At 40.5% G+C, this 12,450-nt stretch overlaps 1 protein-coding gene across 1 annotated transcript in view; it reads right to left on the bottom strand.

The window, feature by feature from the left end:
- The window catches only part of ALG13 (ALG13 UDP-N-acetylglucosaminyltransferase subunit), a 30,978-nt gene that overhangs the window by 10,796 nt on the left and 7,732 nt on the right, over positions 1–12,450 (bottom strand). The window contains exons 9-23 of the mRNA XM_064463583.1: positions 12,363–12,435; positions 10,506–10,587; positions 9,966–10,146; positions 8,979–9,054; positions 8,161–8,269; positions 6,899–6,963; positions 5,903–6,003; positions 5,025–5,152; positions 4,069–4,306; positions 3,794–3,907; positions 3,297–3,581; positions 2,116–2,353; positions 1,275–1,407; positions 808–843; positions 611–666 (exon numbers count right to left, since the gene is read on the bottom strand). Of these exons, the coding sequence (XP_064319653.1) occupies positions 611–666; positions 808–843; positions 1,275–1,407; positions 2,116–2,353; positions 3,297–3,581; positions 3,794–3,907; positions 4,069–4,306; positions 5,025–5,152; positions 5,903–6,003; positions 6,899–6,963; positions 8,161–8,269; positions 8,979–9,054; positions 9,966–10,146; positions 10,506–10,587; positions 12,363–12,435 (1,915 nt within the window). The remainder of the gene's footprint in view (positions 1–610; positions 667–807; positions 844–1,274; positions 1,408–2,115; positions 2,354–3,296; positions 3,582–3,793; positions 3,908–4,068; positions 4,307–5,024; positions 5,153–5,902; positions 6,004–6,898; positions 6,964–8,160; positions 8,270–8,978; positions 9,055–9,965; positions 10,147–10,505; positions 10,588–12,362; positions 12,436–12,450) is intronic.

Raw genomic sequence — 12,450 nt, 5'->3', positions numbered from 1 at the left:
GTCCATTGAAGAGGCAAAGAAGTCACAAGGCACACACACCACATCCCTACATTTTTAAAAATTTGTTTATGGACTCTACACACACAGAGAGGATCTTCTGTAACTTGAGTGAAAGCAGTTTTATTCTGACATGCACAGGACTGGCTTTCACATCCACTGGAGACCAGCAGGTGACTAAAGATTTAGTTCCAGATTAAAAAAAAATAAATATTCCAAAGTCAGTTCTATCAGAGGTGAGACCTCTCCAGTCCCACGGTGGAGGAATAAGACTAACTGGAATAGGACTTGAAGGGTAGCATGACAGAAGCAAGTGCTGTCTGGAGCAGAAAAAGAAGAAAAGTGAACAGCACTCAAATAGACACTTTCTCTTTGCAGAAGAGGAGGATTAAGATCATTAATGTAATCTAGTACAATTCAGACTATACTCAGGCAAAAACCTCACAATTTAAGGAGAAAAAGGGGGGTGAATATATAAATGAAACCATGATGCCTTTCTTCTAAAAGAAGTCTCTGACCTACTATGTTCAGCCTCCATCCAAGGACATGTTCTATGAAGAATGGCACACACTTCAAGGATTCCTTATCTGAACAGACACTGACTAAACCTTACCAAGTTTCCTGTAGGTTCTGCTGAATTAAATACTGTTGCAGTTTCACAGTCAGGATCTGGAGGGCATAGGCAAAACTAATTATTAATTGAAAAAAAAGTAGCATAAAATCTAATCCTTCAGAAACTTATAAGAAGGTCATAACAAGTGCATTACATTCGCTGAGTGTTCTATCAGTAAAGACTAAAGTTTTACTTACCTGGAGGTGCATAGATATATTCTTCATGATATTTCCCTACAAGTGAGAACACAGGAAGCTTTGATTCGGGGGGGTGTGGAGTAAAAAAAGCTTAAAGCTGAAGTTACCACAATTACCTTTCAGAGCATTCATTAATGAGCTCTATATCATCTTGTTTTTGCAGAAAAGGTAAAGAAACACTCAAGATATGCTCATTTTGCTATTCCACCAAGTATGAAGGTTGCCATTACCAGATCTACACCACGCACTCTTAGGCGGCAACTTGGCTTGCTATGGACCTACGCAATCACAAGCTTAAACAAGTGACACATTTCTATCAGACAACAAAGAATATCGTGCTCTCACACACGTTCAAAGCTCACAATGAACAGGTTTTTTATTTAGGAACCTGTTTGGCCAGTCAAAAGCACACTGAAGATCTTCTAAACCTGTCTTTTCTCTTTGCCCACCAGCCTTTAAGAACTCACCATTTTCACTTGCTTCTTCTTCCTCCTCTGAGGAATTCAGGGTCTGCTTGTTAGGAGGAACAGAGTTTGGGCCTCTCCTTGGTACCCAAAATCCTGCTGGACCATTGACAATGGGAGCAGGGCTACCTGGGCTCTACAAAGCAAAGTCAGAAGCGTGCATTTAGAAATAGTTTAAAGCCTTTCCATGCTCTACACGCACACGAAACAGGCTGGCAGACCAAGCTTGTTGCAACAAAAACTTACTAGAATTACCATTTGTGTGTCCGTTCCTATCCACTTTGATTGCAGCAACACAGTTGCAGACACATTTCTTTCCTTTACCTTTTGTTCTGCCTAGCATACTTAAGGTAATTTATTTTTGAAGACCTGCCACTGTCATGTGCAATACAGTCAAGTTGCTCCCTCCCAGAACTCAGCTGGCTTTATCTCAAGCTCAAAGCAAGCTGAAAAGGAGGGAGCAGCCCCCAGACAACAGCCAAGACTGCTACCCCAAAAACATGCTCCTGCGTTCCTCACCCTAGAGCATTCCCACCACACCAACAGCAGATCAGTTCATCCAAATACTCTTAATGGAAGAAGGTTATCTTTAGTCACAATTAGTGAAACCAATGGGTGGCTGCTGGCATAGACACCACTGTCTGCACTGACTTGACCCACACATGCAAGCCTAACTCTTCCAGAGAGCAGCACCCATCAAGGTTTCCCACATGGCTCTTTTAACACTTCACATGCCCTTTGTCTTTGCATTGAAGTCACCCCTTAGCTGCACCACAATTTGAAAGAGAGTTCTCTGAAGCAGAAATATAGAATTGATATGCTCAAGTAAAAGAAGTTGATTCACTCTTTTGTGATGGCTAAGGTGACACTCAAAATTCTCCTCAGAAGACATGGTGACTATGAGATCGATAAAGTGCTCAGAAAGGCTTGTAAGATTTCCAAGGTTGAAGCAGAGGTGGTAAGTCAGAAGATTCTCCCACCAGGCCTCTAGTAGGATGGCAGAGTTTTCTGCGAGATGCATCTTTCCCCAGGAAATGTTAAATTCCTTTACTAAACAAGACAAGGAAGAGACAGAGAAAAGGCTTTGGCATTGACAACAACAAAGTCACCGAATAAACATGGAAAAACTATTCATTAGGAGCTGCAGCTATACAGTCTAGCAATGGGGATGAAAAGCTAGTAAGCTATATTGATTTCATGTCAGAAAAAAAAGCAGGATAACCTGTCCTTGTTCCTTAACACTCTTGAAGGAAAATCAGAGCAAAGATTACAGATCTAGCACATGAGGAGAAATTAAAAAATGGCTGCTGCTGAAACAGCCCTCAGCAGATTCCCTCTCATTTAAATACCAGTTTAGCATTTGTTAAGTTCACTGCTTCAACACAGTATAAAAAGACATTCAAACCTAACCAGGTGTTTTTGTTTGTTTTTTTTTAAAAAAGACCTGCTTTCCTATTCAAATACCCAAATATCAATTGATTTTTTGTAGTGTGCCCAGCATTGTACTGGGCTTAGACCACAAATAAAAGAAAAAAATTTAAACGTTAAGAATACACTGTGCCACTTCACCTACAACCCGACAGACAGACTGTTTTAGGAGAAGTCTAGATTTGGAATTTTCTCCTGTTTCTGTAGCAGAAGAAACTGTTTCAGGAACAACACGCTAGCCACAAACATGACAACTATAAATTCACAGGAACAATCCAGGCTATCACTACACAGTTTCTGAATCTCGTTACACAAATGATAAATTACAGTGTAGCAAACAAGTGAAAAGCTTTCTCCCACAATATTTAGAGCTAGACAGACATCCACAGTAGGAAGGGATGATTTGTTTTGTTTTCAGACTGCAATAGAAAGGAGAAACATGATCCTACTTTTATGAAAATATCAGCAGCACTTGTTTTCTCTTTAGTATGAAATGTGCGAGAAAAGGAGAACTTTTAGAAAGAGAGAGGTTTTAAGCAGGTTTTACAGGATCTAGACTCATTTTAGCCTTCCCTCCTCAAAAAACACATTCACTGCTAAAGCTTATTCCAAGGCGGTAGGGGAAGATGCTGTATATTTAGGTAAAGAAGTGCTGTGCATTTGTACAGCTTGCCCCCCACCCTCAACTCAGAGGTTTTAACATACCCCTTTTGTTGGTAACTTACTGGTAAAGTAGAAAAAGCAGCGTCATCCTCTCCTTCAATTTCATAGAAAGTTATAGTTTCTTCTGGTCCTTGCGGCTCCTCCCCACTCTCTGGTACAAACCCATACTGACATTCCTTATTCACACACTGCATCTGACGGCGGCTACGGCTGTATGAGCTTTAAGAACAAGAGAGGAGGTTGAAAATCATCACTCTCTGGAGCTTCACCTTCGTTTTGCTCCTCAATTTTAACTTTGTCCTTTTTGGAGAGGCACAATAAACCCATTGTTTCATACCATGCCATTAACAGCCAACTCAGCCCTCCACATACCACCATCCTCCCCAGCTCTTTCAGAGCAATCTTTTGTAAAGAGGTTTATATTCACTTACCAGGACCTGCAGGAGAAACTGTCATAGCTCTGATAGCATCTCTTTCCTGGACTGGGGTAGAATGCTATTTGAGGGCCAACCATGTTGTGCCTGTTTATAAATCGGGCAGATCCCCTAAGTTTAAAGGGTAAAAGGTGCAATTACCAGGAAGTGCCTCTCAGATGGAACTCATTTGTAGTTTTACCTATTAAATAGCACAAACTCTCTCCTAACTAGTCTGCAGCAAGAATGACTAGAAAATGAGTGATCTCAGACAGGTTTTCAAGGTTTTGTACCTTGAGATCCCAAATCCACGGTTATGTCTCTGAGGAGGATTCTGAGGATGATAGGGTTCGTAAGGTGCCACGTTTCCACCACCCTGCGAGCAGTGAACTGGAGGAGAGCGCCCCGAAGGAACATTGTGCTGTAGCCGGGGTGGAAGAACTGGCTGACCCCTGCTATAAGTCACAGTCATGAAGACTTCCTTTCCACGAACTTTCTTAAGCATTCTCTTCCGTGTTTTCATATCTATTTCTGCAGTTTCAGTTGAGGACAGAAAAGATAGATTTACACCTTAGACAGCTGACTGCAGAGCTACGTTCTCTTTATTATTTGAGATGAGTCAATATTCGAACACACAGAAAAGGAAGAGCCAATGGCCTATCCCAGAAAAAGTGCATTTGAAGTACATAAACTTCAAACCCTTATTTTGAAGGCTCAAGAGGGCATTCTAAACTGTGAGCAGAATACAAGCATCTCACACATGAATACTTCCCGACTTCTAATAATCAAACCTGTACTCACAGCGTTTAAAATCTCTCTATGAAGGCTGCATTTCTTTATTTCAAAAAAGTCTCCAAATTAAACAAATGCAATCCATATTTAATGGGCTGAAGAAGCCCTAGTCTATCCATGCATCTCTGCCAAGGCCAAATCCGACAAGCTTTTTGGTTCACAGACCCAATCTTTTTACACAGTTCTCAACTGCCAAATTTCTTCTTGGTAATTTTGAGGAATACCAATGGTTTGTTATGTATTTTCAATGGTTTTGCTCTTTTGCAAAGGCAAATTCATCCCTCTGTCTGAAGGATCACTTTACACCAAACCTCTGTAGTAACCCAGTTTTATATCACAGGCTGATTTAAGTCACTCCCACTATCTAAAGACTGCTACTGTTAAAACAGTCATGAGTGTCTCCCCCACTCCTCCTCAGCCCCAAGGGAAGGAATGCTTGTGGAAACCTTGTACAAACCTATTCCTGAGAAGTATCCACCTGTTATTTTCTGATAGGTTCCTCCTTTTCGGCTGGGAACCATATTCCAAGCAAGGACAGGCGCCACTTGTGTCACTGGTTTTAAGTTTGCCAGAGGAACCGTATGCCTACACGAAGAACACTGATGTCAGCAGTGCCACACGGACACACTGTGCGTAACTGCACAACAACGTAAGCCGAAGCAACACTAAGATTGAAGAAAACAGGAAAAACTCAGAAACTAAGAGTTTAGGAAGCCGTGGAAAAAAAAAATAATCTGTTTCTCTGATGCCAAGCACATATTACTGTTACTTGTTTATTAAAAACACAAGCTAGGATTTAGTCTCAACACTACTGACTTCCTGAGTCAAGTCTTCTTCCCCACATTTGCATGCCTTCAGAGGTACACCTGAAAGCACCTGACACAGAATTCTGGCAATACATCATCAGGCTGAATTCTAGATTTGGAGAAAGGTGAATGCTTTGAACAGCAAGGTGGAGAAAGTGATTAGACTCACCAGAAGTGCCAATTTAGCTGTTTGGATACAACAAAAACTCCAGAGAAACCAACAACAGAGGATAATTTGCTATCCGTGAATTAAGCCCAAACTGCAAAGACTGGTTTCACTTTCCAGAGAAGAAAGAGCAGCAAGATTTCACAGAAAGCATTACAACAATAATTTTGGCCATGAGAAATTCAAGAGAAAACCGCAACATTCTATTTGAAGGCTGATGGCCAACAAGGAAGCTACTTTGTACTTAAAAGCCTAGGTCTCTTTTCTTTTCAAAGTATCTTAATAATCTTATCTTCAGCTTCTGTGAATACACAAACTCAACCAGAAAGAGTCCAAACATTAAGTCGTCACCAGACTGCTTACTTTTTCGCCAGCTCCTCAACGAATACAGTCAGTGTGTTGCCATCCTGTCCGACTTCCTGGATATGAGCATTGTAATACTTACCTCCAGGCTCCAGGCGCACCTGGAGAGAGAATAAGGGAAGCTTTAAAAAAAGCCAGTCTGTATCAGGGGATTCAGAATACTGCCTACAAACCACTAAGGGCAAAGGCTGCTCCTAGCTGATCGTATGTTACTGAGTTGGCCCAGGAGCCTCAAATACTTCTTCAAAATAGCAGGCAAAATAAAGAGCACTCTACTAATTTCAGGGAAGAAGGAAAAAAAAGGAAAAGAAAAAAAATCAGTCTTGCGAGTGACAGAGGTAAGAAGGTACCTGCTTCCTAACTTATTTTTATACATTGTGCCAAGCAGATAAGTACCAAGGAAGACCACTATTTAAGAACTCGAGAAGAACAGAAGATAAGACAGGAAATTGGAAAGGAGAACTCTGCTCAGCTAGAAACAAGTCACTAAGTGAATCATCAGCACTACCTCAAACAGTGATAAAAAAAGAGAAGCAAGCCCTCACTACATACAACATTGAAATAGAAAGAAAGCCAACCATCCTTTTAACATCTCCTGTCCAGATCATGCCAGTCCTCCCTTTTTAGCTCTCCCCTTTCTATTTTCTAAAAAACATTTGCAGAAGACTGTCCAGACTTGGTGACCCCCAGTGAAAAATCCAATAGGCAGCTACCTCACATGCACACCCTGTGCATTTTGAGCTCTAGATCTGGAACTTCCACGATCCCAGACTGTATATCACTGGCTCACAGTGAATTTCCAAGCAGCTTTTCCTTCACATTACCCAATGTTTAAAGGTAGATTTTAGAAAGAAATTAAAAGATTAATAGCTACAAGGAAGAGAAAGAGAAAAGCCTTGGAAAATTCTATGAAGTCATATGATTTTATGGCTTGCCATACTCCATTTAAAGCAGTTTTAATAGTTTATCATAACTGAGTCTCCTTTGAGTACTAACCTGACACTTGTCTCCTAAATAGTACTGTCTCCCAGCAAACACCATGTAGTCAGTTTTTTGAAGCTCTAAAAATAAATGAATAAATAAATAAAAAGGAAAAAGCCTTTAAACTACTGTTCTTTCTTCATGTATCCTACACATACTTCATGACAGCATCCAACTACAAATTATAGGCCAACTGAGTTTAGTATTTCCTCTGCATATCTAAACATTCCCCGTAGTAATGGCGAAGTAACTGTAGACATTCTTATAACCAGACTAAGTCACAGGAGATCAGGAACATCCAAATAACGCAGTAAGTAGCACTACTACTTCAATACTACAATTTCTTGCATGATGGTACCGAGTTAATCCTGCATTTAATACCAATCCTCGTGTTAAGAATGTTGGATGTGTCTTGTCTTGCCAGAGTACTGGTGGCACTTGGCAAAAATGAGATGTTATCCAGGAAAAACTAACGTTGCCTAAAGTCTCCTTGCTGCTAGATTTCAGTAGGTTTTTCCCCATTCCTTGCCTGGATTCTCTGCACGTCAGTACTCTGCATAGATAATTAGTTACTATACTCTGTTCCAAAAAATTTAATGACCATCATTACTGCATATGCAGTTATAAAATGCTGGAGTTTTTCAATATGCAAACACTTTGGGTCAGACAAACACCACTTCAAAACTTATCTTTCTTGGTAACTTCTTGCTTTACAGATCAGCCATCACATATGCCAAAAAGCAGCAACCTATCCCAAGCCACAAAGACTGTGAACCTCTCCAGAACGTTCAAGCCCAGGGGAGCTGGGAAGCAAGAGACAACTCATCCCATTTGACATATCTCAATGCTAAATTTGAGATCATTATTATACAACTCTGAAGCCAAAATCTTGCTTTAAAAAGCAGAAGTTCTTGCACACACTGCAACACAACACACTCAAATTTGAATTCTTTCCAATACAACAGAATGGTATCAGAGTTCTGTACTCTGCTTTGAGCCCTCGTATTTCCTTTACCATAGTCAATAAGTAGCAGAAGTAAGATTTTCCGCAACTTTATCACCATTATACAGTGTCAGAAGCAGTGCATTTCATACTTTGAAATGAAGCCAAGAAACCAGCTACTAGGAAGATGTACTATCTCCAGGTACCTGCTGGGTTAACCAATATCCTTCACATCTCAGCGTGAAGAAGCAGGTGACATAGGCCTCAGATTCATAAATGTAACACTGAACCTAGTACAGAAGCAGTTGTTTGTTTTTTCCCTTTTTAAAGATACCTTTTCTGCTGTCCAGCCAAACATCAAACTCCACATTTCGATAGATCTCAGGGTCCAGTGCCTTTAGCACTTTATAAGGAACAGGCATCTTTGATGGATTTTCTGGAGGCTAAAAAGAGTTGAAAGGAAGCATTAACAAGCACATTTAGCAAGTCTCTATCCTGCCAGCGTCTGTGGACCATTTTAAGGTGTACACACACTATTTCCCAAAATTTTCACTTCCACTATATTTGCCTAAAAACTAAAGCTCAAAAATATGAAACCACATTTAGGCATTCAGAAGCCGAGCAAACAGACTTCGGAAAGGTTAGAAACATGCTCGAGAGTAACATTGGGCATGTTCTTAACTCAAAAAGTAAGGAGGAAGGAAGAAAGCAAGCTTTGAAGGAAGCTAACTAGACCAGTGAAGCCATGGCTTCAAAAATTGGTGGGAGTTTCAGTTATTATATCTGAAAACAGGTTTTCTAAAGTTTCTGGAGTTTCTAAAACTGTTTCAAAGAGATTTATGCTGTGTTCAAAACAAAAGTGAAGCAATTTAAACCATTTCTGGGAAAAACAAACAGCAGACCAGGAAACATCTTTGGGGGAAAGTAAAAAATACTGGCTGGAGAAGAATAAAATCTCAGAAGGGAAAAAATGTAGTTTAATAGAAATTCAAAGGCAAAACCAAAAGACAAGCAGATGGAAGAAATAAGCCACCCACCTTCCAAAAAGTAATTTTTAAAAAGTGGAAGAGGGTTTAGCCCTAACAAGGGTAACATCATACAACAACAAAAAACCCCACCCCACCATAAAGAATTCTTCTTTAACTGACAAACCTTTTCTTCTTCAGTGCCTTGTTTGAACTTCTCTTCCTGCAGATTGTCAGCATCATTGCCTTCCCAGTTGTCCACTCTAAGTAATTGAAAATAAGATAACAGAAGTTATAACGTATAATTCCTAGCCAGGACTAAAATCAACCAACTGTTCACAACGTCTGAAAGACAGCACCATGGTGCCACCAAGTGGTAGATTTTCCCTTAAACACCAGCGATGCCTGCGATGAAGCACGAGACAACCCTTTTCTAGTTTCAAGAACATGACCTTTACTCGTTCCAACACCCACCCCTAACGAGGGCTACTGCTTCCATTAGGAAAGGGTGAGGATGATCCTACTGACTGATTAAACTCTTGCACTGTCTAGTACAAAATGACACCCTGTTCTAAATCCTATCAAACCAGTGTCATCTGCAAGCATTCAATAATGGTCAGAGACATCCCTCAAGCCTTTCTAGTTACTTGAACAACAGAAATCCGCATGTCTGTAGGTACATTCTGTCCCCCTCATCCCCAGTGATCCAACAGACTCAAATAATGCCACCATTAATTGTCCATTTAGGGTATGATTCCATTACAAAAAGGACAAACAAGAAAATAAAACAGCTCATTTTCTCAATACACTATTGCCTCCGCAGAGCTTGAGAGGCTTAGAAGAGTAATAACAGTTTCTCACTAAAAAAAATATTCTGATGACATAAGGAACCATTTTCTTTACAAATAAGCTGTCATTTTACAGAGTAACATGCAACTATAACCTAGCCAGCAGCAGAGGACGTTCAATTACATGACACTTCCCAGCTCCAAAGAAAGCACATTCTCTTCTACAATATACTTCAGCTTTGTGTTTGTGTCATGAGATAGGAACAAGAGTTAGTGCCCCATGGACTTGCAAAGAAACTTGGAAAAGTTGCCCTTTGCAATGTTTGGGGTTTGTTTGGTTGGTTTTTTCCCTTCCCTTTTACCATATCCCCTTCCCAAAACACTACCTCTTTTCTGATGAATTTCTGGATACTTTTTCATGAAGACAATCAAAGTTTGCATCCTCGCTTCCTACAGAGCCACTGTTTCTGTTCTTCTTGGATCCACTTCGAAACACCTCAACCGCAGACCTTAATTCTTCCTCATCCATGCCAAACACATCTTTGTACAGGATCTCATACAATACAGCTGAACAAATCAACACAAAGCTCAAAACAAATTAAGGTCATACCAGAGCCATAAGAACTGCTGCAGTTTTCAAGGTAAGCATATCTTCAGATATTCTCTACTGTTACAAGGCACTAGTTATGTTAAATTCAGTTAAGGAGAGGATCATAAAATAGTTCAAGTGGAAGAAGGGACCTCTGGAAGCCATCTGGTCCAATATCCCACTTAACGGATAGACTAATGCGCATAGGTATATATTTATTTACAATAAATAAGGTTCCATCTCTCTCCTACCCACCCCTGAAAACCAAAATAAACACTGCTCATAAATGTATAAAAACACATAATTCTCTTCCATAGAAAAAATATTTAAAGTTTACCCTGGCAAATAGCAGCATTTTCCTGGAATTGTTTTGTATACACAGAGTCATAATGGCCATTGCCGGAACAACACAGTAAAATCTGGGAAAATAATAAAAAAAAAGGGGCTTTAAGGCTTGAATGATGTAAAATCTAACTCTTTCTATTTGATATCCTAGCCCACAAACTCATCAAGAAAGCAATAAATATTCTCAGTATAAATATGAAAAAGCTGTAGAATCAGCTTGAAACTGAATCCTAAGTAAAGTCTCTAAATAAGTTTGTCTATTATACAAAGAAAAACTTCCAATTTGTACATCATGCTGTATTAAACATGAAACAAGAGTTTGTGGTTTCCAGCTTACCTCTGAAACCAATTGCTCAAGAGGTAAAATAAACACAAGCTGTTAAATGCAGTACCCGAGGTACACTGTCCAAGTACCAAAGGCACATTTCACCCTTCTGTATCTGAGGGACTAGAAGAGCATCTGCTTCTCCAGCCCTCAGTGAAGCGTTGCTTTTAATAACCAATATTATGCTGCCTTTTGAAAAGACGCATGCTTTCTGCAACATATGCGTTGATAAACCAAGTAAACGTATATGATCAAACCCCATCCTGGCATGTGACCACAGACAACTGCAACTGGCAGAAGCCCTTAGGCAGCTGTCAGCACGTTGCCAGCAAGGATGCTTCCCAGTGAACCAGCAGGAGCTGGGATGCCAAGGGCTCTTAATTCAGCATGCACTATGTCTTCTGCCAACACAAGCTCTCATCTCCTGGTGAGAATGAGCACCACCAGAAAGAGCTGCTGCCTGTGCATGCAGGCTAATGACAGACAGCTGCCAGCACTTAATGAGAGCTCTGGCAGTAAAGCCTTTGAGGCCAAACACACATTTAGACCATACTGCTTGACTTTTAAAGTTAGCTCATTTTGGAATTGGATTAAGCTACACAGGAAACTACAGAGAAAAAGAAAGAAACGCATGTAAACAGAGACAGTCTTACTAACCAAGAGAGAACAGCTGCAGCAGCACAGATTTCAGAGCCGACTAGCCACTTTGGCAAATATAATAGCCTGTACTGAAATCCACACCACAGCAACGTAACAGGCACCATGCCTGAACTAGCCACATAATTGTGTGGGCACATCTGCATGACTGCAGAAAACACAAGAGGGGTCATACAGGAGGTAATACAGAGTATTTCTCCTTTATGTTCCTTCTTTTTGACCCCAGCAGTAATTCTTGCCTAGATATAAGCTGTCCCATTAGCTCTCATTCTTAACTGGGCTCAATTTGTATGTCACAGAAATGAATCAGGTTTTTAGAATAATCCATTCCCATTAACTTTCCCTCTTTGGGACAAAAAGCTGCACACCTCATCCAACTTAAGGAAGAGAGGCACTGGGGGCAGGGGAGAACACCTTCTCTTCGCCAATACGATAAATGTATCTTGTTCTGCTCTTCTACTCAACCCAGATTATTTCACTCTACCCTGTCAGATCAAATTCCCACTGGGATGTGTTTTTACCCAGAGAGATTTCAGAAACATGAAAGAATATTCTGGAATCGTGATGTCACCTCTTCCCACCAAAATTAAACTTCTTTTAAGTAATGAGATGGAGTAACAAAATAGATTGGCAGGGAAACAGCACGCAATCCATCCCTCAGATGGGAAGCAAAGCTACTACGATTTAATTACCTGCTGTTCAACTACTGTGCTTTTTCCATGAGCTGAAGTCAGCTTTGGGGTTTTGTTCAGGTATGCAAGAGCACTGGAGTTACCAGAGCTCAGTTCCAGGGGCAGGTTTTTACAGCTAAGCAGGGCTGGAGGTAACTAGGATTCAGGGGTAGGAAATTGCCTCACTTCTCCTCACCTTGCCTTCACAGCCATTGTCTGTAGCATAAGTGGGTGGCTTTCCAGGGTACCGGTACAGAATAAAGTCTCGCCTAGGTAAGCAGAGG

Source organism: Phalacrocorax carbo, chromosome 11 (assembly GCF_963921805.1).
Source record: "Phalacrocorax carbo chromosome 11, bPhaCar2.1, whole genome shotgun sequence".
Classification (NCBI taxonomy): Eukaryota; Metazoa; Chordata; class Aves; order Suliformes; family Phalacrocoracidae; genus Phalacrocorax; species Phalacrocorax carbo.
The sequence above is the reverse complement of the archived record's forward strand: the minus strand, read 5'-3'. Positions and strand labels throughout refer to the sequence as shown.